General features: G+C 42.6%; 1 protein-coding gene across 3 annotated transcripts in view; it reads right to left on the reverse strand.

The window, feature by feature from the left end:
• LOC110532733 (sodium channel protein type 8 subunit alpha) overlaps nucleotides 1–27,114 on the reverse strand; it is a 108,468-nt gene that overhangs the window by 19,063 nt on the left and 62,291 nt on the right. For all 3 annotated transcript variants that reach the window (XM_036988796.2, XM_090185310.1, XM_090185311.1), the window contains 7 exons: nucleotides 18,497–18,670; nucleotides 17,100–17,456; nucleotides 16,328–16,801; nucleotides 14,427–14,547; nucleotides 13,454–13,608; nucleotides 12,420–12,593; nucleotides 4,322–4,444 (listed from right to left, as the gene is read on the reverse strand). In XM_036988796.2, coding sequence (XP_036844691.2) covers nucleotides 4,322–4,444; nucleotides 12,420–12,593; nucleotides 13,454–13,608; nucleotides 14,427–14,547; nucleotides 16,328–16,801; nucleotides 17,100–17,456; nucleotides 18,497–18,670 — 1,578 coding nt within the window. The remainder of the gene's footprint in view (nucleotides 1–4,321; nucleotides 4,445–12,419; nucleotides 12,594–13,453; nucleotides 13,609–14,426; nucleotides 14,548–16,327; nucleotides 16,802–17,099; nucleotides 17,457–18,496; nucleotides 18,671–27,114) is intronic.

Genomic DNA, 27,114 nt, shown 5'->3' on the forward strand with positions numbered 1-27,114 from the left:
TGTGTCTGCTGCAAGTCTGACATGATGCAGCTAGAAGGTATTTTTTAAATACATTTTAAGTTAATAATACAACAAATATTTTGTGACTAAACATTAAAATGCAACCAAAGACTAGAGTGCAAGCTCATTAGAAAATCTGTAGTAAGACAAGTGTGAGGATGACTTGGTGACTGTGTCATTCTTGTACATTGCATTGCTCAAAAGTAACAATGAGGCTACAAAGCAGCATAGTAACAGATAAAGCATTTAACAAGTGACTATAGGCATTCAGGTAGGTAGGAACAGCCCATTGCATCATTGCATGTTAAGCATAGCAATATATTCAAATGAAAGCTGTGTTATGCTGCTCTCTCAGAGCTGTTGACTTGCATTGGCCTCCTCCAATCACAACCTTCCATGACCACAGCCAGGAAGATCAAGTCAGCAAGAGTTCTCAACATTCTAACTCTCCAGAATCTCTTTCATTATTATGGTTGTCAGTGTCATCTCTCCATTCTCGTAATTCCCTATCCATTTATTTACCACTTTGATTTGTCAATCTTCCATTTAGGTAAAGAAAAAAAAAATAGGCAAATCAATTGATGAACATACAGTAGACAACATTGTATTGAATTGGTGAGTAAGTACAGACAGGATCTAATTACATTGTGTTTGCTTTTTCACTGCTACAAGTGTTAGCCTACTGGGCCACCGTCACCTCCTACCACACTCCCATTGATTGAGATCATTAATAGGGGTAACGCAATGTTTGACTACAACGTTCCTTTAAGAATGTACCATGATTTTTTTCGCCAAAATATTATATTGGAATTTTGACCAGTCTAGCCGCCATAGAAACAGAATCCTTCTAATTCTACGTTAGTCTCATCTCTGAGCAAAGTGGACAAACCAGACTGCCATGTAAACGTTTGGTGATGTGAACTCATTCATAAGTATAGTAGTAAACAACCATAAAGCCTATCTAGGGCCAAAAGGTTTTGTGATGTCATCAGCTCGTATTTGCAACGTCATTGTCATATTTTAGCCAGTGGATATTTGTATGGATGGGCACTTCAGTATGAATGGAAATGTCAGTCAAATGGATGATTAGCTAGCTAACCTCTCCTGTAGCGTATTAACAGTGGTGCATGGCACACTTCTAGTCTACCACACCTGGTCTGTCATTTTTGGGACATTATGAAGAGGAAGAGGAGACATGCTCTGCGACTGTCTAGGGGTTAAGAAAGACTAGTGTTGTCCTAATAGGTTAATATAATATCGGCCCTGCTGCCCACCCAACCCAACTCACTCCTCTATTAAAAGAAAATATAAGATTTAAGATACAATATAAGAGAGCGCTCCAGTGTGCTAAACAATGTTGCCTCCCAGATTCACTTCCTGTGGGAATGGAAGGCAACAGGAAGCAGGAAGTAGGAAATAAAAGCTAGATTGAAGATGACAAAGGTTAAGACAATGGGATTCAAATATCCCATAACTCTTTGCAACTATTGTCCCAAATCTGTGATGAAGTTGTCTTAACCTGTATATTTTCGACCTAGCGGGAGTGGAAGGCAATAGGAAGCAGGAAGTAGGAAGTTCTATAAAACCTGCAGTATGGTTGCTATGCAACGTGTCGTGTTATGACATGGCGACAGTAATGCCTTGTGAGATGGCAGCCTATCAGCATATTTCCTAAGCTTCTGACTTAGGGTTAAGAAGAAGACAAACAAGCTAAGATGCTGAATCTGGTCCGCATTTACTTAAGACGTATCTGGCCCGCGGGCTGGCAGTTTCAGGTGTCTGGTCTACTTTGAACTAACTGACATGACTTAACCGATCTCTGCAATTCAGCCCTTAAAGATCTCAGTCATTTAACACAAAGTGATGATCACAAAGACACAGGCAGAAGCTTAGCAAATATTCCACACCCACAACAATGTGAGTGTGGAGTGTATGTGTGGTTCCTTTCTCAGTCCCAGACAAGCAGGACACAAAGAGGAGCAGACAGACAGACCTGCTGCAGGCCCAGCAGATCTACTGGGTCAGGATGGAGTGAGCAGTGGAAGGGTAGGAGGAGAGGCAGGGTGGGGTGGAGGTTGGTGGTGGAGGACTAAACTGAGGTGGAGAGGGTAGTAAGTTCAAACCAGTCTAAGGATGGGGAGATGGAAAAGGACTACATGTGATAAAGAGATAGAGGAGGATGACAACAACCAGGTGGGGTGCAGGTAGTGGTAGGGGAATTGAGAATCAAAGCAGCAGAGATTGAGAATCAGGCCAAATGAACAGCGAATTGTTTATTCAAATGCTTTATGAAATGATATGTAGTTTGGCTTGGTTTACATGGAGCTTTAACTAATAATAATTTCACCTTATCTCTCGAGCCAATCATTAACCACCCCCCCCCCCCCCCCCCGCCCCCCAAAAATGTGTTTTTATGTGATGAGGAACTTTGTTTTTATGTGATGAGGAACTTTGTTTTTATGTGATGAGGAACTTTGTTTTTATGTGATGAGACAGCTTTGTTTTTATGTGATGAGGAACTTTGTTTTTATGTGATGAGGAACTTTGTTTTTATGTGATGAGGCAGCTTTGTTTTTATGTGATGAGGCTGTTTTGTTTTTATGTGATGCGGCTGCTTTGTTTTTATGTGATGAGGAACTTTGTTTTTATGTGATGAGGCAGCTTTGTTTTTATGTGATGAGGAACTTTGTTTTTATGTGATGAGGCAGCTTTGTTTTTATGTGATGAGGAACTTTGTTTTTATGTGATGAGGAACTTTGTTTTTATGTGATGAGGAACTTTGTTTTTATGTGATGAGGAACTTTGTTTTTATGTGATGAGGCAGCTTTGTTTTTATGTGATGAGGAACTTTGTTTTTATGTGATGAGGAACTTTGTTTTTATGTGATGAGGCAGCTTTGTTTTTATGTGATGAGGAACTTTGTTTTTATGTGATGAGGCAGCTTTGTTTTTATGTGATGAGGAACTTTGTTTTTATGTGATGAGGAACTTTGTTTTTATGTGATGAGGAACTTTGTTTTTATGTGATGAGGCAGCTTTGTTTTTATGTGATGAGGAACTTTGTTTTTATGTGATGAGGAACTTTGTTTTTATGTGATGAGGAACTTTGTTTTTATGTGATGCGGCAGCTTTGTTTTTATGTGATGCGGAACTTTGTTTTTATGTGATGAGGAACTTTGTTTTTATGTGATGAGGCAGCTTTGTTTTTATGTGATGAGGAACTTTGTTTTTATGTGATGAGGAACTTTGTTTTTATGTGATGAGGAACTTTGTTTTTATGTGATGAGGCAGCTTTGTTTTTATGTGATGAGGAACTTTGTTTTCATGTGATGAGGAACTTTGTTTTTATGTGATGAGGCAGCTTTGTTTTTATGTGATGAGGAACTTTGTTTTTATGTGATGAGGCAGCTTTCTTTTTATGTGATGAGGAACTTTGTTTTTATGTGATGAGGAACTTTGTTTTTATGTGATGAGGAACTTTGTTTTTATGTGATGAGGCAGCTTTGTTTTTATGTGATGAGGAACTTTGTTTTTATGTGATGAGGAACTTTGTTTTTATGTGATGAGGAACTTTGTTTTTATGTGATGCGGCAGCTTTGTTTTTATGTGATGCGGAACTTTGTTTTTATGTGATGAGGAACTTTGTTTTTATGTGATGAGGCAGCTTTGTTTTTATGTGATGAGGAACTTTGTTTTTATGTGATGAGGAACTTTGTTTTTATGTGATGAGGAACTTTGTTTTTATGTGATGCGGCAGCTTTGTTTTTATGTGATGCGGAACTTTGTTTTTATGTGATGCGACTGCTTTGTTTTTATGTGATGAGGAACTTTGTTTTTATGTGATGAGGAACTTTGTTTTTATGTGATGAGGCTGCTTTGTGACATATTCCTCTAGTTCCACTCTCTATTTTATTTTTATTCCTGTAGATAGTGGAAATTCAGAAAATATCAATTAGTATTTAGATGTATTTTTTAAAGATTGAATCAAAACCAGGGAAATAGTTTCTAATGGTATTACTGTATCACTTTGTAGCATTAATATGCAACATTACTTCACACTCCCAGCTGCATCACGACGTGTATATATAAATAGTATGTGAAGTATGGTAAAAGATTTGTGTGCATGGAAAGGTGACTTCTTGTCTTGGCTAGTTTCCTAAAGTTTATATTTAAAAAAAATCCCCCAATAAATTAATTTTGGAATGTTTTTGTCATAAAAAAAAAATAGTTTGGTTACTTTTTTTTATATTTCACTTTCTAGCATGCTTTAATACTGTTGAATGGGCATGCGTAAGGATTAGCTACTTAGCTTTGGATCTTACCCTCATCCCTTCAAAACGTGACAAGGCTCTGAGGGGTCTCAAGGCCCTTAGTGTCCTTAGTGATTTAATAGGACCTAGATCCGAGTAGCCCAGTGCATTAGCTACCAGACTGATTATAGACACCTACACACAAACAGAGAAGCAAAAGAGGTTCCAAACTGTTAGAAGTAGTGAGAAATGTCTCTAAAGGTAGAAGAGACTCAGACGAGAGCCCTTGGAGCAATAGGACTGGCATTGGGTGGAGAGAGTTGCTTGACATACACACATAAATCTATATGCATGTATATACATGTATAATATTGCATTTATATATGTATACACATTGAGAGAGAAGGTCAATGTTTAGTATAGGTTTTATGTGCGTAGTGTTTTAGTAACAGTAAAAGGTAGACTGTGGGAGGAGGGGTTTGTTTCTGTTATTTTAGAGCAGACGGGAGAAATGTGACAAACTCCTTTGTACCTGCAAAGAAACTTGTGGTTGAGAGAGAGCAAGATAAAAAGAGAGGAGAGAGAGAGAGAGAGGTATAAGACAAAGGGGGAAATAGGCAGAAAAGTGTTGCCACAGCACACGACTGATTCAATACAAATACAGACAGATCGGCGAAGGGGACCAGGGAGCAGGAGGAGGAGTAGGAGCAGGAGGAGGAGGGAATGAGAGAGGTTACAACCTGTTAAAGTTCATATTAAATACCCAACAGACTTGTAGAACCTTACCCTGGCCCCTCTAACATTGTCTCTCCATGTCTGTCACTCTTGGCTGAGGCATAATTTCCAATATAATCTAAGACAGACAAACTAATGGAACGCAAGAGAAAGAATACAGGTAAATATGTACATGTAGGTCATTTTGTTTTGACAATAATCATCTTATCATTATCACACAGCATTAGAATAAAATAGGAGAGTCACATACAGTCATATACAGCTAACCACACACTGACAGTAGTAAAGGGTTGAGAAAGGGGGGGTTGGAGGGAGATCGGACTCTGTAGTTATTTGGCACTGGATGGTACTGGAAGGACCACTGGAGAGACACTGAGTACAGTAGAAATACACACAGGAACAGTTATCAGCACACAGCCTCAAAGAAACACTGCTTCTCCCCCACTCTCACACACAATGGCCCGATCCCAAATCAACCCCTAAACTATGCCCTATGCACTTGTGAAGAACTGAGAGGACTTGACAGGGGTAAGTGATACTGTTTAATGCTCCGTCTTGCTCCCCACTCTCACACACAATGGCCCGATCCCAAATCAACCCCTAAACTATGCCCTATGCACTTGTGAAGAACTGAGAGGACTTGACAGGGGTAAGTGATACTGTTTAATGCTCCGTCTTGCTCCCCACTCTCACACACAATGGTCCGATCCCAAATCAACCCCTAAACTATGCCCTATGCACTTGTGAAGACCTGAGAGGACTTGACAGGGGTAAGTAATACTGTTTAATGCTCCGTCTTGCTCCCCACTCTCACGCACAGTACAGCAGCTGCCGCCAACTAGGCATCACCGTCTACATAGCGGGCGGAGGGTAACCTGGCGGCTAAGAGCGTTGGGCCAGTAACTCAAAAGGTTTCAATCCCTGAGCTGACGAGGTGAAAAATCTGTCAATGTGCCTTTGAGCAAGGCATTTAACCTTAATTGCTCCTGTAAGTCGCTCTGGATAAGAGCTTCTGCTAAATGACTAACATGTACATCCTAACAATGTTACATACTCATTGGACCATAGTTCTCGGATAGTCCCTGTTTTATCCATGGAAATGGAATAGGAACCCTGCAACTGAGTTTAAACATCAGTTTAAGGGGCTAGGGGCATGCGGTAAGGGGGCTATTGCAGAGTGGGAAAGTATTGGCGACTTCAATCAACCAAGCAGCAAGGATTTAAAATGTTCTTTAACCTTTTACTGCAGTGGGCTAAATCAGCGTCACACAGAGTGTTTCTGGGTAGTCTTAAACAAATCTACTTTGAAACAAAAGTATACACCTCACACACATGGCTATGGGCTTAAAAAATTGAAAACACCTGTACCTTGTCAGATATAGTGTTGAAATGTATTACATTTTCAGTTTGCGTTCCAATAGTACACTTTATATTCATCACAGAAGACTGAATTATAACAAAACTGTTTGACATAGAAACACCAGATTTTCTGTAAAAAAAAAACTTTAAAAGTTTAGTAATTATGAAAATCTGAAAACTATGAACAACATTTCACCCATGAGGCCACTAGGGGGTGATATGGCCATTTGACTATCTATATAAGGTCCCACAGTTGACAGTGCATGTCACAGCAATGCCAAAAGGCCAAAAGGCACTTAAAGACTCTCAGACCATGAGGAACAAGATTATCTGGTCTGATGAAACCATGATTGAACTCTTGGCCTGAATGCCAAGCATCACATCTGTAGGAAACACGGTGAAGCATGGTGGTGGCAGCATCATGCTGTGGGGATGTTTTTCAGTGGCAGGGACTGGGAGACTAGTCAGGATCAAGGGAAAGATGAACAGGGCAAAGTACAGAGAGATCCTTGATGAAAGTCTGCTCCATAGCGCTCAGGACCTCAGACTGGGATGAAGGTTCACCTTCCAACTGTCACATGGAATTACGCTGGAGACATGAAGCAGGTACGGGGAGTCAAACATTTAATATAGAACGGACATGGAACGAGTAATACAACGTCAGCAAACGAGTAATACAGACAAAAAACAATTAATGCAGCAGCAGGGAACAGAGCTGGGAACTGACAAATATAGGGGAGGTAAAAAACAGGTGATGAATGAGTCCAGGTGAGTCCAATACCGTTGATACGCGTGACGAGGGAAGGCAGGTGTGCGTGATAGATGGCAGGACTGCGTGATGCAGGGCGGCCTGGCGCCCTCAAGCGTCAGGGGAGGGAAGAGCAGGAGCCGACATGACACCAACAGGACAATGACCCTAAGCACACAGCCACGACAACGCAGAAGTGTCTCTGAATGTCCTTGAGAGGCCCAGCCAAAGCCCGGACTTGAACCCGATCTAATATTTCTGGAGAGACTATCTGTGCAGCGACACTCCCCATCCAACCTGACAGAGCTTGAGGGGATCGGCAGAGAAGAATGGGAGAAACTCCACAAATACTGGTGTGTGAAATTTGAAGTGTCGTATGAGCTATTGTGTGTAGATTGATGAGGGGGGGAAACAAAGCTACACCACAGGCCCTTCTAGCTGATGTAAGCTAAAACACAGAACCAGAGAGAGCGAGAGAGACAGGGAGAGAAAGAGAGAGAGAGAGAGAGAGAGAGAGAGAGAGAGAGAGACAGAGAGAGACAGAGGGAGACAGAGAGACACAGAGAGAGAGAGAGAGAGAGAGAGATAGGGGCCTATACAGTAGTCTCAGGCACAATTGGGAGTGAAGAACCATGAGTCTGTCAAGCAGGGCCTAAAGTGACGAGAGGAGAGCAAGGCTAGATGTGGCAATGGGTTTTCACTTAATTCAGGAAGTAAACTGAAATTCAAATGCCAATTTTCCTCATTAATAATTTGTATAACACAGTAAAAACACGTGAAAGCACCTCCAACCAGCCAACAAGACCATACTGGTCAAACTCACTCAAAGAACACAACATCAAAAGCTGACCAGACCATAGTCATAGATAGAGGAGGGATTCTAACAAAGGCTAAATCTTTATTTTGATTGAAGGCCATTAGCGGTACTACAGTCTATGATAATGTACGTATATACTTTTTGCAATGGAAAACTAGTCATTCCAAACGATTTGGTCATAGCTAAGGACAGCGGTGAAGCTATCAGCATGGAAGTGATGACTGGACTCATGACTAATGAGTCATCTCTGGGTTATTATGTCGGTCAAGGGCTCCTGACTCTCCAGGTCTCTGTCAGGTCTCCTGACTCAACTGCATATTACACCGAGGATTCTTTCAGATTCTAGCTAGCTCAGTTCTTTTAGTTGAAGATGTCCCATTTGTTAATAATCAGTTTAGCTTAATAATAACTATCTGTTCCCGGCAGGTTGTTTCATCAGAGCGATGATGAATTGATTGATGGAATTTATTAATCAGCCAGTAGGTATATAAAAAAAACTATCAAGGATGACACAATGAAGTCAATTTAAAGCAGATGTAAAATAAAATAAAGATTTAGCCTTTATTTTACTGTCACAGTATTTGGGGTATTTGTCACCTTCAGCCTCAGCCTGACCCCTTGGAGTGCCCCACCCCCTTATAGGTCAAGGGTTTGGCCTGTTGTGTGGGTGTGGCATCCCTCAGCGAATCAGCGTCGAGCAAGGCAAGGCCAATCACACCTCTGGGCTGTGATCCAATGAGGAACAGTGGAACAGAAACAGAAAGAAAAACAGAAAGACAACAGAAACTAAAATCAAACAGAACAAAAACAACAATAAAGAAAATATCTAAATGTCTGTAAACTAAAAGTATGGATGGATGGATCCACACGCATTCCACTCTTACATAACACTTGACAGGCTACTAAATTTGATCACCCTGTTGATGCAGCAAATGTCAAACTTGTAGTGTATTTGAGGTTTAAAAGGTTACTGAAGTTTATAATTTTCAGTATGAAATTTCAGACTTTATTTTCCCGTATGAAAAATGAATCAACCCCTACAAAAATATCCATTAATTATAATTTGCATAATAATTCTGATTTCCTGTTGCTGCATGATTATTTTCCTGCTATAGCAAACAGGCTCGAATTAAAACCCTACATCTGTAGTTTTACTAGAAAGATTAGTTTTGATTTAGATTTGACCTTACATCACTATGGTTGCCTAATCGAGTTTTCTGTCCTGCATTGTTTTCATATCTCCATTATTAAGAGAGTGGTATACTGTAACTAAATGTTTTCTCAACAATGTAAAGCACATGATTTGATAAAAATCTATTCTTCAACTTTTGGACCAAATAGAAAGCATGGGTACAGTAAGTTATTCTGTCTTCTCATAGTAGTTCTCCTGTATCACATTTGCAATCCACATTTCTACAATAAAAAATCAAGAAGAGAGGCCAATGAAAAGATAATTCAACAGAAGGATATCAAAATACAAGAGGTACGTGAAACAGACAAACACACACACACACGCACACACACGCACACACACGCACACACACGCACACACACACATTCCGAGTAATGCATGCTGGTCTAAAGCAGACAGACAGACAGACAGACAGACAGACAGACAGACAGACAGACATTCCACAGATAGACAGACTACCACGGACGACCCATACTCAGTGAGGCACAGCAGCATTATAAGACTGGCTTGTCTGCCAGTCTGGAGGACCAAACTTACCACTGGCTGCCAGGCCAGCCTGGCCCCACCATCATTACATCATCATCTCAGCACAAGGTCAAAGGTCACTCACAACATTTCTGGAGTAAGAGGAGGCGTAAGACTTTAAGAAGGATGGGGAGTGGGGAGTATGTCACACTTTGTTGTCACACATTGACAGCTTGGGAGGGAATTGTCGTTTCCCATACCGTACGACCATCCCGAGTGCATCTTGGGAAATGTAGGCCCCTGTGCGGCACGACTAGCATCAATGGCTCTAGGGCATGGGGATCATTGTCTATCAACCCGTAAAGGGGACACTAACTATGTGGGATACTTTAAATATACAATATACAGTACATATAGGACTTAGATTAGACTGAGGTAGAATTTGTTCTACCAGAATCAACACTAAAGGTACTACTGTACATGATAAAGCACAATAACTGGAACAAGTTTTACATTTCATTTAGAGAAAAAAGATTGTAATGTATTAAAGTTGATTATTCTGTAGGGTAACAATGTCATTATAGATGCATAAAAAGGAAGTTATTGTTTTAAAGAGAGATGGGTGTAACATAACATACTAATTCTGACTATGTCTGATCAATCAATACAGCCTATTGAACAGTCAAACATACTGGGACTGTAAAGACCAAAACACAACATGATGACAAGCTCTTTAAAGCTGCAGGTGGCCGCCATTTTCTGTTCATTTAGAGTCTACATATTGTATGGCCAACGTTCATCGACACCCAGCAGGTGATCGCTAACACACCGCGGCCACCCTCTGCTTTTGGCAGTTGGTCTTTGCGGTGTGCCTGGGCTATAACTGTAAAAAGGGGGCAACAGTGTTTGATTTCAGTGATTGAGAAATGGATGGGTCAACTATATGTAACCTATATGTAACCAATTACATATAGAATCATAGAATTACATATAGAATCATAGAATTACATATAGAATCATAGAAGTACATATAGAATCATAGAAGTACACACAGAATCATAGAATTACATATAGAATCATAGAATTACATATAGAATCATAGAATTACATATAGAATCATAGAATTACATATAGGATCGTAGTGTCTCTAATGGGCTCAACAATCACTAGAACATACACATACTTCTTTACTTCCTGGTTCCCCCATCATGGTGTCAATGACTTGAATAGATAGTCACGTTCTTAATCTTTCCAATGACAAGGTCAGTAATAACCAAAGCCATATCTGACCATCAAAGTAGGAGGTATTCCATCCATCACAGATACAGTGCAGTCAGGGGATTGGATCATATCTATGCAACATTACATTACTCCATGCCCCTGCTGACATGTCAACTTTGAAGGCTGAAGGAATTTCTCAACCAGTTTTTTATTTTTTATTTTAATTACTGTCAAAGCAACCAACCCCAATGAATTATCATTCCCATCATTTATCATTTCAATGGTCCTGAATTCATTTAGAATGTATTAATCGATTTAGAATTAAAGAATGGAATTAAAGAAACTCCACTGTTCCACTCCCCTCTGTCACAAAAGGGACAGAGAACGACCAATAACACTGAGATTTAAAAGACACATCCAGAACTGTAGACAAACAGTAGATTACACTGTAGACAGGTTAGAGACAGGTTGGAGACCGGTCGGAGACAGGCCGGAGACAGGTCGGAGAGAGGCCGGAGACAGGTCGGAGACAGGTTAGAGACAGGTCAGAGACAGGTCGAAGACAGGTTGGAGACAGGTTGGAGACAGGCCGGAGACAATAGAAGCACATACCCCTTTGTTGCCGAGCATGGCTTGAATATGTCGATCAATAATCTTGGTTATTGATTGGCCGATTCTAATTTGTGCTGCTGCCTTGCTGTCAGCATTCACATTCCAATCTCAATGTAATCACATTTGAATTGTTGTTATGTCGTAAAACAATATAATTGTTTTCTATTTGCACATGATGGGTGACAGAGTGCACAATTCCTGACTGCAAATGAAGGCACATAATATCCAAACTCACAAACAGAAAATTGCTGTTCATATTCAAGCATCTCAGATTGACAAGAAACCAAGTAAACACAGAGAGAGAGATAAAGAGAGAGAAAGAGAGAGAGAGAGAGAGAGAGAGAGAGAGAGAAAGAGAGAGAGAGAGAGAGAGAGGGAGAGAGGGAGAGAGACATTGCTTCATGGAGATGCAAGAGGTGAGAGACATAGGTCCCCTACAAATGGATGGACTACAATATGGTTCTAGTATACATTTCAATGTTCTCTTGAGATATGGATATTGTAGGATTGATGTATCCTACACGTTCTGTTAATGTGAATATCATATGTCCTCTCACCCATTGCATAACATGCATAATAACATTGCATAATACTGTTCATATCCTATTCTATCTATCCTCTCCTCCCAACCCTACCACACTCTGTCAGTCTATAGCCTATATTAGGGATCACTGTACAGAATACCTCTATAAACAATAACGTGACACTGTGTGACTGAAAGCCCACCTTAGGCCCTATAGTGTGTTATATGGACTATACAGGGCCTGTTTTACATCAACATGTGTGTTTTTAATCACCTTATCTCTACATGGCAGGCAGTGTTTATGTGCTTTATACAAACTGTACACAGTGCAATATGTTGCTTCAACAGGGGGTGGTTGAAGGGCCATATAAATATAATTGACTTGAATAAGGAAAAATACCCAGTCTAGGAATTCTATTTCTATGGTCCTAGCTTCCTATCCTGGCTTCCAAAAATGGCTACCAAATCTACCGTAAAGAGTCAGGAAACGCTACTTACATCGACGATGAAGAAGTCAAGCCAGCACCAGGCGTTGGTGAAGTACTTGTGGAATCCGTAAGCGACCCACTTGAGCAGCATCTCCAGGATGAAGATGTAGGTGAACACACTGTCGGCGTATTCCAAGATGGTCCTGATAGTCTTCCTCTGCTGGATGTACACATCCTCAAAAGCCTGGTGTGGGGAAGCACACACATGGTTAGCTCTAGCTGGGGGGGAATAACATGCTCAGTGAATAATTGTTTGATTGATTGATTTTATTTGACAAATCTAAAATACATAGCCTAGAGTTGCCTCAGCCATGTAAGTACAACAATGAATACATCAACAAACGTTGAGGGTAAGAAACACAATAAAGTCAACAGACGATTTACATTAAAAGTATTGGAAATGCATACAACAACGGTACTGTTGCTAAATCATTACTGAAAACGAACATTGTTAATTAAAAGCATGGAGCATTGATTGCACTATTCCCTCCCTGCTCATTTGACTTCAAGTCTGAGGACAACAGAAATAGATTCCCCTATCTTATCAGGTAAATGGTACAGTCTATTAGATCCCCTCTTTGGTGAATGGTACAGCTGATTAATCACAGAAAGAGTCAAGCTCAAGTGTCTCAAATGGCACCATATTCTGTATGAAGTGCACTGGCTGTGATGCTCCTGCCTTGCCCCTCCCCCAACCCTCCTTAGTACAGTGACTGGCTGTGATGCTCCTGCCTGGCCCTTCCCCCAACCCTCCTTAGTACAGTGACTGGCTGTGATGCTCCTGCCTGGCCCCTCCCCCCACCCTCTTCAGAGACTGGGCCTGGTGACTGTACCACTCCATGTCTTGTTCTAGGTAGAGAGAGACAGCCCTTAAAAAGATAACCTTCTCCACTCACACACTGGTCGTAGCTGTGTGTGTGTGTGTGTGTGTGTGTGTGTGTGTGTGTGTGTGTGTGTGTGTGTGTGTGTGTGTGTGTGTGTGTGTGTGTGTGTGTGTGTGTGTGTGTGTGTGTGTGTCTGTTAACATTCCACACTGTGACTTACCAGGGCCCCACTACTGAGTAGGATCATAAAGATAATGACGGTTTCGAACCAGTTATGCTCCACAATAAGATAGCATGTCTTTCTCAGGAACCACCAATATTTTCCCCACCCGTGAGTGATGGGCACATCGCAGCAAGGATACTTGATAATACACTCTGTATAGAAGGGGACAGGCACACATAATACGATACCTCAGTCATTTGCTTGTGATTTAAATACCTTGTAGGGATTACACATTGGGCAACTGACATGCAAGGAAAGGTGGGGGAGGGCAGTAGAGGGCGGGAGCGTCAGGCCGTGGTGGTTCAGGGCGGGGCAGGGCAGGGAAGGTGGGGGAGGGCAGTAGAGGGCGGGAGCGTCAGGCCGTGGTGGTTCAGGGCGGGAGCGTCAGGCCGTGGTGGTTCAGGGCGGGGCAGGGAAGGGAAGGTGGGGGAGGGCAGTAGAGGGCGGGAGCATCAGGCCGTGGTGGTTCAGGGCGGGGCAGGGAAGGAAAGGTGGGGGAGGGCAGTAGAGGGCGGGAGCGTCAGGCCGTGGTGGTTCAGGGCGGGGCAGGAAAGGTGGGGGAGGGCAGTAGAGGGCGGGAGCGTCAGGCCGTGGTGGTTCAAGGCGGGGCAGGAAAGGTGGGGGAGGGCAGTAGAGGGCGGGAGCGTCAGGCCGTGGTGGTTCAGGGCGGGGCAGGGCAGGGAAGGTGGGGGAGGGCAGTAGAGGGCGGGAGCGTCAGGCCGTGGTGGTTCAGGGCGGGGCAGGAAAGGTGGGGGAGGGCAGTAGAGGGCGGGAGCGTCAGGCCGTGGTGGTTCAGGGCGGGGCAGGAAAGATGGGGGAGGGCAGTAGAGGGCGGGAGCGTCAGGCCGTGGTGGTTCAGGGCGGGGCAGGAAAGGTGGTGGAGGGCAGTAGAGGGCGGGAGCGTCAGGCCGTGGTGGTTCAGGGCGGGGCAGGGAAGGGAGAGGCAGGGAGGGACAGGGTGCAGTCCTACCAGGTGTCCAACAGTTTTCTGGGTCTAAGTACACTTCTTCAGCCTCCACCACCACCGCCTCCACCTCCACATCAGGCTTGATGTCTATGGTGCTGCCCTCTGATGAGCTGGTGTCATCCAGCTACACACACAGATACAGACAGACGCAGAGAGAGACAGAGACACACAGATTCAGACAGACACAGAGAGAGACAGAGACACACAGATTCAGACAGACACAGAGAGAGACAGAGACAGACAGATTCAGACAGACACAGAGAGAGACAGAGACACACAGATTCAGAAAGACACAGAGAGAGACAGAGACACACAGATTCAGACAGACACAGAGAGAGAGGGAGAGACAGAGAGACACACATATACAGACAGACACAGAGAGAGAGGGAGAGACGGAGAGACAGAGAGACACACATATACAGACAGAGAGAGAGAGGGAGAGACAGAGGTCTTGGCAGCTTTCTTTAGATTTTCCCATGATGTCAAGCAAAGAGGCGCTGAGTTTGAAGGTAGGCCTTGAAATACATCCACAGGTACACCTCCAATTGACTCAAATTATGTCAATTAGCCCATCAGAAGCTTCTAAAGCCATGACATAATTTTCTGGAATTTTCCATGCTGTATAAAGGCACAGTCAACTTAGTGTATGTAAACTTCTGACCCACTGGAATTGTGATACAGGGAATTATACGTGAAATAATCTGTCTGTAAACAATTGTTGGAAAAATGACTTGTGTCATGCACAAAGTAGATGTCCGAACCGACTTGCCAAAACTATAGTTTGTTAACAAGAAATTTGAGGAGTGGTTGTGGACTCCAACCTAAGTGTACGTAAACTTCCCAATTCAACTGTATATGAGTGTGTATACTATTGAGTAATGGAATTACATCAGAGCTTTGGACATGAAACTATTGTTACATTGGTGACCATACCCATACTTTACAGCCAGGAGGCCACAACAACAATAACAACCATGGAGTAAAGCATTACCACAACACTTCCACAACATTACCACAACATAACCACAACATTGCAAATAACATTACCACAACAGTACCACAACATTACCGCAACATTACTAAAACATAACCACAAAACTACCAAACAAAAATGAAACATTACTACAACATAACTACAACATTTGTCTACTACAACATTATCCCCAGACCAGATTACTGCAACATTATTACAACATTACCACAACATAACTACAGATTAACCACAGCATTACTTACCCTGTGTAAAAATACAACATCATTCCAAAACATTATTACAACATAACCCTAACATTAACTCCTGCAACATTATCAAAACATCCCTACACCATAACCCCAGTATTACCTCCAGCAACATTACCGCAACATTAATACACCATAACCCCAACATTAACTCCTGCAACATTACCAAAACATCCCTACACCATAACCCTAACATTAACTCCTGCAACATTACCAAAACAGCACTACACCATAACCCCAACATTACCTCCTACAACATTACCGCAACATTACTACAACATAACTCAGCATTACATCCTGTGACATTACCACAACATTACTACACCATAACCACAACGTTACCTCTCACAACATTACCACATCATTGCTACACCATAACCCTAACATTACCTCCTGAAACATTACCAAAACATTAATATAACATAACCCCGACATTGCCTCCTACATTACCATAACATTACTACAACATAACCCCAACATTACCTCCTGCAACATTACCAAAATATTACTACAACATAATTAACAAGAGATAAACTGTAAAGTAGTACACTATTCCTTATAGGGCACTACTTTACATCAGAGCCCTGTTGATTTGTCATGTTGTCATGACAACATATACACTACATTATCACTCAAAATGTGGCTAACTAAATCTGTTCACTCACATCTTTGCTGTTCTCGTTCTCCGACTCGCTGCTGAATTCCTCGGTGTTGAGGTTTTCGAAGTCGGACTCTCCGACCGCGATAGGAACGCACACGGTCAGGTTAGGGTTGTGGATGAACGACATGTGGTCCTCGTCGATCAAGTACCTCCCGAAGCTGCTTCCCATACCACTAGTGGTGCCGTTACCATTCTTGGTGTAGTCCAGGTCGCGGTTGATATCCACACCACTCTGGTTGGCGATACAGTTCAGTTTCTTGTCGTACATGTCGTCTACGGTTTTCTGTTCATCCTCCACCGGAGGCTTCTTGGTCAAGCTGAGCACCAACTCTGCCAGCTTGATCTTGAACCAGGCGATGCCCTTCTTGATACGGATGACGGAGATCTGAAGGTTGTTCATTTCTCCGTCGTCATCTGTTGCGGCTAAATTGTCTGCGCTGAACGAGGACAGCAGCAAGGCAAGGAAAAGGTTCAACACCTGTAGGAAGGAGAGGAGACACACTGGGTCAGACGTGAGAGTGGATCTGATATGGCCAACAGAGATGTGTGTACAAACGCGACCTGGTATGTGTAGCTTGGGACACGCTCTCTTGTTCGGTGGGGGTAGTGCAACGAATATGGCGTTCATAAGACAGCAAACTGCTCTCCCCGGAGACTTACGTTTCTTGGGCCAGCGGTTACAGTCACTGCCATCGCCATGGAGACTGGGGTTTGAGAACCGTCCGTCGGGAAGGCTAACATTCCCCATCCCAACCATACACTCTGGGGACACTTACCACCAAGTTCCCGATGACCATGACCATCATGAAGACGATGAGACACATGCCCTGGCCAGCCACCTCCATACAGTCCCACATGGTCTCGATCCACTCCCCGCACAGCACCCGGAACACCATCAGGAACGAGTGGAAGAAGTCGTGCATGTGCCAGCGGGGCAGCTCACAGTCCAGGGCGATCTTACACACACAGTCCTTGTAGTTCTTGCCGAACAGCTGCATGCCGACCACGGCAAAGATGAAGACGATGAGAGCTAAGACGAGGGTCAGGTTTCCCAGGGCGCCCACAGAGTTACCGATAATTTTAATCAGCATGTTGAGTGTGGGCCATGACTTGGCCAGTTTAAACACTCTCAGCTGAGTGGGGAGAGAGGTGGAGGAAGAGAGGGACAAAGAGAAGATGTGAGAATGGCAGAAGAAGGGAGAGAGGAAAATACATATTATCAGCAGAGGGTTGAGTGATCAATAGCCCTGTTGCAGCAATGGCTCTTGGGGTATTGGCATGGTAGTTGCTATAGAGGTAGAAGTAGCAGTTACACAGAATTCGATCACTCTTTTGTTGCTGACAAGTTTACTGCACAGCAGGAATTGCAAACTTGTAGTGTATTTTAATTATTATTTTTTTTAAATTGTGTTTTTTGTTACTTTTACCCGTTTTTCTCCCCAATTTCGTGGTATCCAATTGGTAGTTACAGTCTTGTCTCATTGCTGCAACTCCCGTATGGACTTGGGAGAAGCGAAGGTCGAGAGCGTGTCCTCTGAAACACAACCCAACCAAGCCGCACTGCTTCTTGACACAATGCCCACTTAACCTGGAAGCCAGCCGCACCAATGTGTCGGAGGAAACACTGTGCATCTGGCGACCATGTCAGCGTGCACTGCACCCTGCCAGCCTCAGGAGTTGCTAGTGCGCGATGGGATAAGGACATCCCTGCCGGCCAAACCCTCCCCTAACCTGGACGACGCTGGGCCAATCGTGCACTGCCCCATGGGCCTCCCAATTAACGTCCAGCTGCGACAGAGCCTGGTCTCGAAAGTGCATTAGACCACTTTGAAATTTCAGACTTTATTTGCCCTGACTAAAAATGTATCAACCCATACAAAAATATCCATGAATTATAATCCACATTTCCTGTTACTGCAGATGTATTTTCCTGCTGTAGAAAACTGGCTCCAATTAAGACCATACATATGTGTTGAAAAGTAGCTTTACATAGACTAGTAAGGCAGTATATAAGTGATTTTTCACATAGTAAATGTATCACTATAATAGAGACAGTACTGTAGCTGAGCAATAACCATGTAATCATTCAGTAACTGAATCAATGCACACTGTGTATTTAACATCATTTGAATACACAACAAACAGGGGAGGACAGGGCTCAAAAAGAGTTTACCAATCGGAATGATCTGAGCACAGACAGCCCCTCCACGTCAGCCAATGCCAGCTCCACTAAGGACAGAGTCACAATGAAGCCATCGAAGCAGTTCCACCCCTCCTGGAAGTAGTAGTAGGGATCCATGGCAACCAACTTGGCAAACATCTCCACAGCAAAGATCCCTGTGAACACCTGGCAGGGACGGATAGAGGTCAGAGGTCAGGTAGAGTAACTGCTACTAGAACCTTTACCTTGTCACAGGGACCAACAGAGGTCAGATGTACTGTACGAACTCGTACTGTAATTATTCAAAAAGGGTGCAGTGAGCACTATTTTACATCGAAATTAAGGTGGACAGCTATCCAGAGGCTAGTACTTTTCAGACTGGGAAAATGTGCAAAACTAGCCCCCCACCACAGTGACATTTTGTCTTTCCAAATCTCACAGCTGCTCTGAAGTCAGTAAGGATATTGTGACACCTCTGTGTTCTGCTAATCTGATTCTAATAAATGGCTGAAGGTCATAGTTCATCTGATTCTAATGAATGATTGAAGGTCATAGTTCAACTGTGTGTAATGAATGACTAAATGTCATAGTTCATCTGAGTGTAATGAACGACTAAATGTCATAGTTCATCTGAGTGTAATGAATGATTGAAGGTCGTAGTTAATCACGGAGGTGTCCATAGATCAAGGCGTGGCAAGGCACGGGGCTGTATCTGTGCTAGTTGGCTGTACCTGCACCAAAACTCCAGGATTTTTCCTTCATAGCTTGTTCTCCATCTTCTTTTTAAATAGGGAGCCAATTTGTTTTCAGCACTTTAATTTCCATGACTGATCAAAACTTGTTTTCTTATGGCTCTCTCTTGCCCCTTTTCAGCAGACATATGGTGTTGTTTTCTTATGGCTCTCTCTTGCCCCTTTTCAGCAGACATATAGTGTTGTTTTCTTATGGCTCTCTCTTGCCCCTTTTCAGCAGACATATGGTGTTGTTTTCTTATGGCTCTCTCTTGCCCCTTTTCAGCAGACATATAGTGTTGTTTTCTTATGGCTCTCTCTTGCCCCTTTTCAGCAGACATATGGTGTTGTTTTCTTATGGCTCTCTCTCTTGCCCCTTTTCAGCAGACATATAGTGTTGTTTTCTTATGGCTCTCTCTTGCCCCTTTTCAGCAGACATATGGTGTTGTTTTCTTATGGCTCTCTCTTGCCCCTTTTCAGCAGACATATAGTGTTGTTTTCTTATGGCTCTCTCTTGCCCCTTTTCAGCAGACATATGGTGTTGTTTTCTTATGGCTCTCTCTTGCCCCTTTTCAGCAGACATATGGTGTTGTTTTCTTATGGCTCTCTCTTGCCCCTTTTCAGCAGACATATGGTGTTGTTTTCTTATGGCTCTCTCTTGCCCCTTTTCAGCAGACATATGGTGTTGTTTTCTTATGGCTCTCTCTTGCCCCTTTTCAGCAGACATATAGTGTTGTTTTCTTATGGCTCTCTCTTGTCCCTTTTCAGCAGACATATGGTGTTGTTTTCTTATTGCTCTCTCTTGCCCCTTTTCAGCAGACATATAGTGTTGTTTTCTTATGGCTCTCTCTTGCCCCTTTTCAGCAGATATATGGTGTTGTTTTCTTATTGCTCTCTCTTGCCCCTTTTCAGCAGACATATAGTGTTGTTTTCTTATGGCTCTCTCTTGCCCCTTTTCAGCAGACATATGGTGTTGTTTTCTTATGGCTCTCTCTTGCCCCTTTTCAGCAGACATATAGTGTTGTTTTCTTATGGCTCTCTCTTGCCCCTTTTCAGCAGACATATAGTGTTGTTTTCTTATGGCTCTCTCTTGCCCCTTTTCAGCAGACATATAGTGTTGTTTTCTTATGGCTCTCTCTTGTCCCTTTTCAGCAGACATATGGTGTTGTTTTCTTATTGCTCTCTCTTGCCCCTTTTCAGCAGACATATAGTGTTGTTTTCTTATGGCTCTCTCTTGCCCCTTTTCAGCAGACATATGGTGTTGTTTTCTTATTGCTCTCTCTTGCCCCTTTTCAGCAGATATATAGTGTTGTTTTCTTATGGCTCTCTCTTGTCCCTTTTCATCAGACATATAGTGTTGTTTTCTTATGGCTCTCTCTTGCCCCTTTTCAGCAGACATATGGTGTTGTTTTCTTATGGCTCTCTCTTGCCCCTTTTCAGCAGACATATGGTGTTGTTTTCTTATGGCTCTCTCTTGCCCCTTTTCAGCAGACATATGGTGTTGTTTTCTTATGGCTCTCTCTTGCCCCTTTTCAGCAGACATATGGTGTTGTTTTCTTATGGCTCTCTCTTGCCCCTTTTCAGCAGACATATAGTGTTGTTTTCTTATGGCTCTCTCTCGCCCCTTTTCAGCAGACATATGGTGTTGTTTTCTTATGGCTCTCTCTTGCCCCTTTTCAGCAGACATATAGTGTTGTTTTCTTATGGCTCTCTCTTGTCCCTTTTCAGCAGACATATGGTGTTGTTTTCTTATTGCTCTCTCTTGCCCCTTTTCAGCAGACATATAGTGTTGTTTTCTTATGGCTCTCTCTTGCCCCTTTTCAGCAGATATATGGTGTTGTTTTCTTATTGCTCTCTCTTGCCCCTTTTCAGCAGACATATAGTGTTGTTTTCTTATGGCTCTCTCTTGCCCCTTTTCAGCAGACATATGGTGTTGTTTTCTTATGGCTCTCTCTTGCCCCTTTTCAGCAGACATATAGTGTTGTTTTCTTATGGCTCTCTCTTGCCCCTTTTCAGCAGACATATAGTGTTGTTTTCTTATGGCTCTCTCTTGCCCCTTTTCAGCAGACATATAGTGTTGTTTTCTTATGGCTCTCTCTTGTCCCTTTTCAGCAGACATATGGTGTTGTTTTCTTATTGCTCTCTCTTGCCCCTTTTCAGCAGACATATAGTGTTGTTTTCTTATGGCTCTCTCTTGCCCCTTTTCAGCAGACATATGGTGTTGTTTTCTTATTGCTCTCTCTTGCCCCTTTTCAGCAGATATATAGTGTTGTTTTCTTATGGCTCTCTCTTGCCCCTTTTCAGCAGACATATAGTGTTGTTTTCTTATTGCTCTCTCTTGCCCCTTTTCAGCAGACATATGGTGTTGTTTTCTTATGGCTCTCTCTTGCCCCTTTTCAGCAGACATATGGTGTTGTTTTCTTATGGCTCTCTCTTGCCCCTTTTCAGCAGACATATGGTGTTGTTTTCTTATGGCTCTCTCTTGCCCCTTTTCAGCAGACATATAGTGTTGTTTTCTTATTGCTCTCTCTTGCCCCTTTTCAGCAGACATATGGTGTTGTTTTCTTATTGCTCTCTCTTGCCCCTTTTCAGCAGACATATGGTGTTGTTTTCTTATGGCTCTCTCTTGTCCCTTTTCATCAGACATATAGTGTTGTTTTCTTATGGCTCTCTCTTGCCCCTTTTCAGCAGACATATAGTGTTGTTTTCTTATGGCTCTCTCTTGCCCCTTTTCAGCAGACATATAGTGTTGTTTTCTTATGGCTCTCTCTCGCCCCTTTTCAGCAGACATATGGTGTTGTTTTCTTATGGCTCTCTCTTGCCCCTTTTCAGCAGACACATGGTGTTGTTTTCTTATTGCTCTCTCTTGCCTCTTTTCAGCAGACATATGGTGTTGTTTTCTTATGGCTCTCTCTTGCCCCTTTTCAGCAGACATATGGTGTTGTTTTCTTATGGCTCTCTCTTGCCCCTTTTCAGCAGACATATGGTGTTGTTTTCTTATGGCTCTCTCTCGCCCCTTTTCAGCAGACATATGGTGTTGTTTTCTTATGGCTCTCTCTTGCCCCTTTTCAGCAGACATATAGTGTTGTTTTCTTAAGGCTCTCTCTTGCCCCTTTTCAGCAGACATATAGTGTTGTTTTCTTATTGCTCTCTCTTGCCCCTTTTCAGCAGACATATGGTGTTGTTTTCTTATGGCTCTCTCTTGCCCCTTTTCAGCAGACATATAGTGTTGTTTTCTTATGGCTCTCTCTTGCCCCCTTTCAGCAGACATATAGTGTTGTTTTCTTATGGCTCTCTCTTGCCCCTTTTCAGCAGACATATAGTGTTGTTTTCTTATGGCTCTCTCTTGCCCCTTTTCAGCAGACATATGGTGTTGTTTTCTTATTGCTCTCTCTTGCCCCTTTTCAGCAGACATATGGTGTTGTTTTCTTATTGCTCTCTCTTGCCCCTTTTCAGCAGACATATAGTGTTGTTTTCTTATGGCTCTCTCTTGCCCCTTTTCAGCAGACATATGGTGTTGTTTTCTTATTGCTCTCTCTTGCCCCTTTTCAGCAGACATATAGTGTTGTTTTCTTATGGCTCTCTCTTGCCCCTTTTCAGCAGACATATAGTGTTGTTTTCTTATTGCTCTCTCTTGCCCCTTTTCAGCAGACATATGGTGTTGTTTTCTTATGGCTCTCTCTTGCCCCTTTTCAGCAGACATATGGTGTTGTTTTCTTATGGCTCTCTCTTGCCCCTTTTCAGCAGACATATGGTGTTGTTTTCTTATGGCTCTCTCTTGCCCCTTTTCAGCAGACATATGGTGTTGTTTTCTTATTGCTCTCTCTTGCCCCTTTTCAGCAGACATATGGTGTTGTTTTCTTATTGCTCTCTCTTGCCCCTTTTCAGCAGACATATAGTGTTGTTTTCTTATGGCTCTCTCTTGCCCCTTTTCAGCAGACATATGGTGTTGTTTTCTTATGGCTCTCTCTTGCCCCTTTTCAGCAGACATATAGTGTTGTTTTCTTATTGCTCTCTCTTGCCCCTTTTCATCAGACATATAGTGTTGTTTTCTTATTGCTCTCTCTTGCCCCTTTTCAGCAGACATATGGTGTTGTTTTCTTATTGCTCTCTCTTGCCCCTTTTCAGCAGACATATGGTGTTGTTTTCTTATGGCTCTCTCTTGTCCCTTTTCATCAGACATATAGTGTTGTTTTCTTATGGCTCTCTCTTGCCCCTTTTCAGCAGACATATGGTGTTGTTTTCTTATGGCTCTCTCTTGCCCCTTTTCAGCAGACATATGGTGTTGTTTTCTTATGGCTCTCTCTTGCCCCTTTTCAGCAGACATATGGTGTTGTTTTCTTATGGCTCTCTCTTGCCCCTTTTCAGCAGACATATGGTGTTGTTTTCTTATGGCTCTCTCTTGCCCCTTTTCAGCAGACATATAGTGTTGTTTTCTTATGGCTCTCTCTCGCCCCTTTTCAGCAGACATATAGTGTTGTTTTCTTATGGCTCTCTCTTGTCCCTTTTCAGCAGACATATGGTGTTGTTTTCTTATTGCTCTCTCTTGCCCCTTTTCAGCAGACATATAGTGTTGTTTTCTTATGGCTCTCTCTTGCCCCTTTTCAGCAGACATATGGTGTTGTTTTCTTATTGCTCTCTCTTGCCCCTTTTCAGCAGATATATAGTGTTGTTTTCTTATGGCTCTCTCTTGCCCCTTTTCAGCAGACATATAGTGTTGTTTTCTTATTGCTCTCTCTTGCCCCTTTTCAGCAGACATATGGTGTTGTTTTCTTATGGCTCTCTCTTGCCCCTTTTCAGCAGACATATGGTGTTGTTTTCTTATGGCTCTCTCTTGCCCCTTTTCAGCAGACATATGGTGTTGTTTTCTTATGGCTCTCTCTTGCCCCTTTTCAGCAGACATATAGTGTTGTTTTCTTATTGCTCTCTCTTGCCCCTTTTCAGCAGACATATGGTGTTGTTTTCTTATTGCTCTCTCTTGCCCCTTTTCAGCAGACATATGGTGTTGTTTTCTTATGGCTCTCTCTTGTCCCTTTTCATCAGACATATAGTGTTGTTTTCTTATGGCTCTCTCTTGCCCCTTTTCAGCAGACATATAGTGTTGTTTTCTTATGGCTCTCTCTTGCCCCTTTTCAGCAGACATATAGTGTTGTTTTCTTATGGCTCTCTCTCGCCCCTTTTCAGCAGACATATGGTGTTGTTTTCTTATGGCTCTCTCTTGCCCCTTTTCAGCAGACATATGGTGTTGTTTTCTTATTGCTCTCTCTTGCCTCTTTTCAGCAGACATATGGTGTTGTTTTCTTATGGCTCTCTCTTGCCCCTTTTCAGCAGACATATGGTGTTGTTTTCTTATGGCTCTCTCTTGCCCCTTTTCAGCAGACATATGGTGTTGTTTTCTTATGGCTCTCTCTCGCCCCTTTTCAGCAGACATATGGTGTTGTTTTCTTATGGCTCTCTCTTGCCCCTTTTCAGCAGACATATAGTGTTGTTTTCTTATGGCTCTCTCTTGCCCCTTTTCAGCAGACATATAGTGTTGTTTTCTTATTGCTCTCTCTTGCCCCTTTTCAGCAGACATATGGTGTTGTTTTCTTATGGCTCTCTCTTGCCCCTTTTCAGCAGACATATAGTGTTGTTTTCTTATGGCTCTCTCTTGCCCCCTTTCAGCAGACATATAGTGTTGTTTTCTTATGGCTCTCTCTTGCCCCTTTTCAGCAGACATATAGTGTTGTTTTCTTGTGGCTCTCTCTTGCCCCTTTTCAGCAGACATATGGTGTTGTTTTCTTATTGCTCTCTCTTGCCCCTTTTCAGCAGACATATAGTGTTGTTTTCTTATGGCTCTCTCTTGCCCCTTTTCAGCAGACATATGGTGTTGTTTTCTTATTGCTCTCTCTTGCCCCTTTTCAGCAGACATATAGTGTTGTTTTCTTATGGCTCTCTCTTGCCCCTTTTCAGCAGACATATAGTGTTGTTTTCTTATTGCTCTCTCTTGCCCCTTTTCAGCAGACATATGGTGTTGTTTTCTTATGGCTCTCTCTTGCCCCTTTTCAGCAGACATATGGTGTTGTTTTCTTATGGCTCTCTCTTGCCCCTTTTCAGCAGACATATGGTGTTGTTTTCTTATGGCTCTCTCTTGCCCCTTTTCAGCAGACATATGGTGTTGTTTTCTTATTGCTCTCTCTTGCCCCTTTTCAGCAGACATATGGTGTTGTTTTCTTATTGCTCTCTCTTGCCCCTTTTCAGCAGACATATAGTGTTGTTTTCTTATGGCTCTCTCTTGCCCCTTTTCAGCAGACATATGGTGTTGTTTTCTTATGGCTCTCTCTTGCCCCTTTTCAGCAGACATATAGTGTTGTTTTCTTATTGCTCTCTCTTGCCCCTTTTCATCAGACATATAGTGTTGTTTTCTTATTGCTCTCTCTTGCCCCTTTTCAGCAGACATATGGTGTTGTTTTCTTATTGCTCTCTCTTGCCCCTTTTCAGCAGACATATGGTGTTGTTTTCTTATGGCTCTCTCTTGTCCCTTTTCATCAGACATATAGTGTTGTTTTCTTATGGCTCTCTCTTGCCCCTTTTCAGCAGACATATGGTGTTGTTTTCTTATGGCTCTCTCTTGCCCCTTTTCAGCAGACATATGGTGTTGTTTTCTTATGGCTCTCTCTTGCCCCTTTTCAGCAGACATATGGTGTTGTTTTCTTATGGCTCTCTCTTGCCCCTTTTCAGCAGACATATGGTGTTGTTTTCTTATGGCTCTCTCTTGCCCCTTTTCAGCAGACATATAGTGTTGTTTTCTTATGGCTCTCTCTTGCCCCTTTTCAGCAGACATATAGTGTTGTTTTCTTATGGCTCTCTCTTACCCCTTTTCAGCAGACATATAGTGTTGTTTTCTTATGGCTCTCTCTTGCCCCTTTTCAGCAGACATATAGTGTTGGTTTCTTATGGCTCTCTCTTGCCCCTTTTCAGCAGACATATGGTGTTGTTTTCTTATTGCTCTCTCTTGCCCCTTTTCAGCAGACATATGGTGTTGTTTTCTTATGGCTCTCTCTTGCCCCTTTTCAGCAGACATATGGTGTTGTTTTCTTATGGCTCTCTCTTGCCCCTTTTCAGCAGACAAATGGTGTTGTTTTCTTATGGCTCTCTCTTGCCTTATTTCAGCAGACATATGGTGTTGTTTTCTTATGGCTCTCTCTTGCCCCTTTTCAGCAGACATATAGTGTTGTTTTCTTATGGCTCTCTCTTGCCCCTTTTCAGCAGACATATGGTGTTGTTTTCTTATGGCTCTCTCTTGCCCCTTTTCAGCAGACATATAGTGTTGTTTTCTTATTGCTCTCTCTTGCCCCTTTTCATCAGACATATAGTGTTGTTTTCTTATTGCTCTCTCTTGCCCCTTTTCAGCAGACATATGGTGTTGTTTTCTTATTGCTCTCTCTTGCCCCTTTTCAGCAGACATATGGTGTTGTTTTCTTATGGCTCTCTCTTGTCCCTTTTCATCAGACATATAGTGTTGTTTTCTTATGGCTCTCTCTTGCCCCTTTTCAGCAGACATATGGTGTTGTTTTCTTATGGCTCTCTCTTGCCCCTTTTCAGCAGACATATGGTGTTGTTTTCTTATGGCTCTCTCTTGCCCCTTTTCAGCAGACATATGGTGTTGTTTTCTTATGGCTCTCTCTTGCCCCTTTTCAGCAGACATATGGTGTTGTTTTCTTATGTCTCTCTCTTGCCCCTTTTCAGCAGACATATAGTGTTGTTTTCTTATGGCTCTCTCTTGCCCCTTTTCAGCAGACATATAGTGTTGTTTTCTTATGGCTCTCTCTTACCCCTTTTCAGCAGACATATAGTGTTGTTTTCTTATGGCTCTCTCTTGCCCCTTTTCAGCAGACATATAGTGTTGGTTTCTTATGG

This window comes from Oncorhynchus mykiss, chromosome 9 (genome assembly GCF_057628025.1).
Source record: "Oncorhynchus mykiss isolate SJ-2025 chromosome 9, ASM5762802v1, whole genome shotgun sequence".
Classification (NCBI taxonomy): Eukaryota; Metazoa; Chordata; class Actinopteri; order Salmoniformes; family Salmonidae; genus Oncorhynchus; species Oncorhynchus mykiss.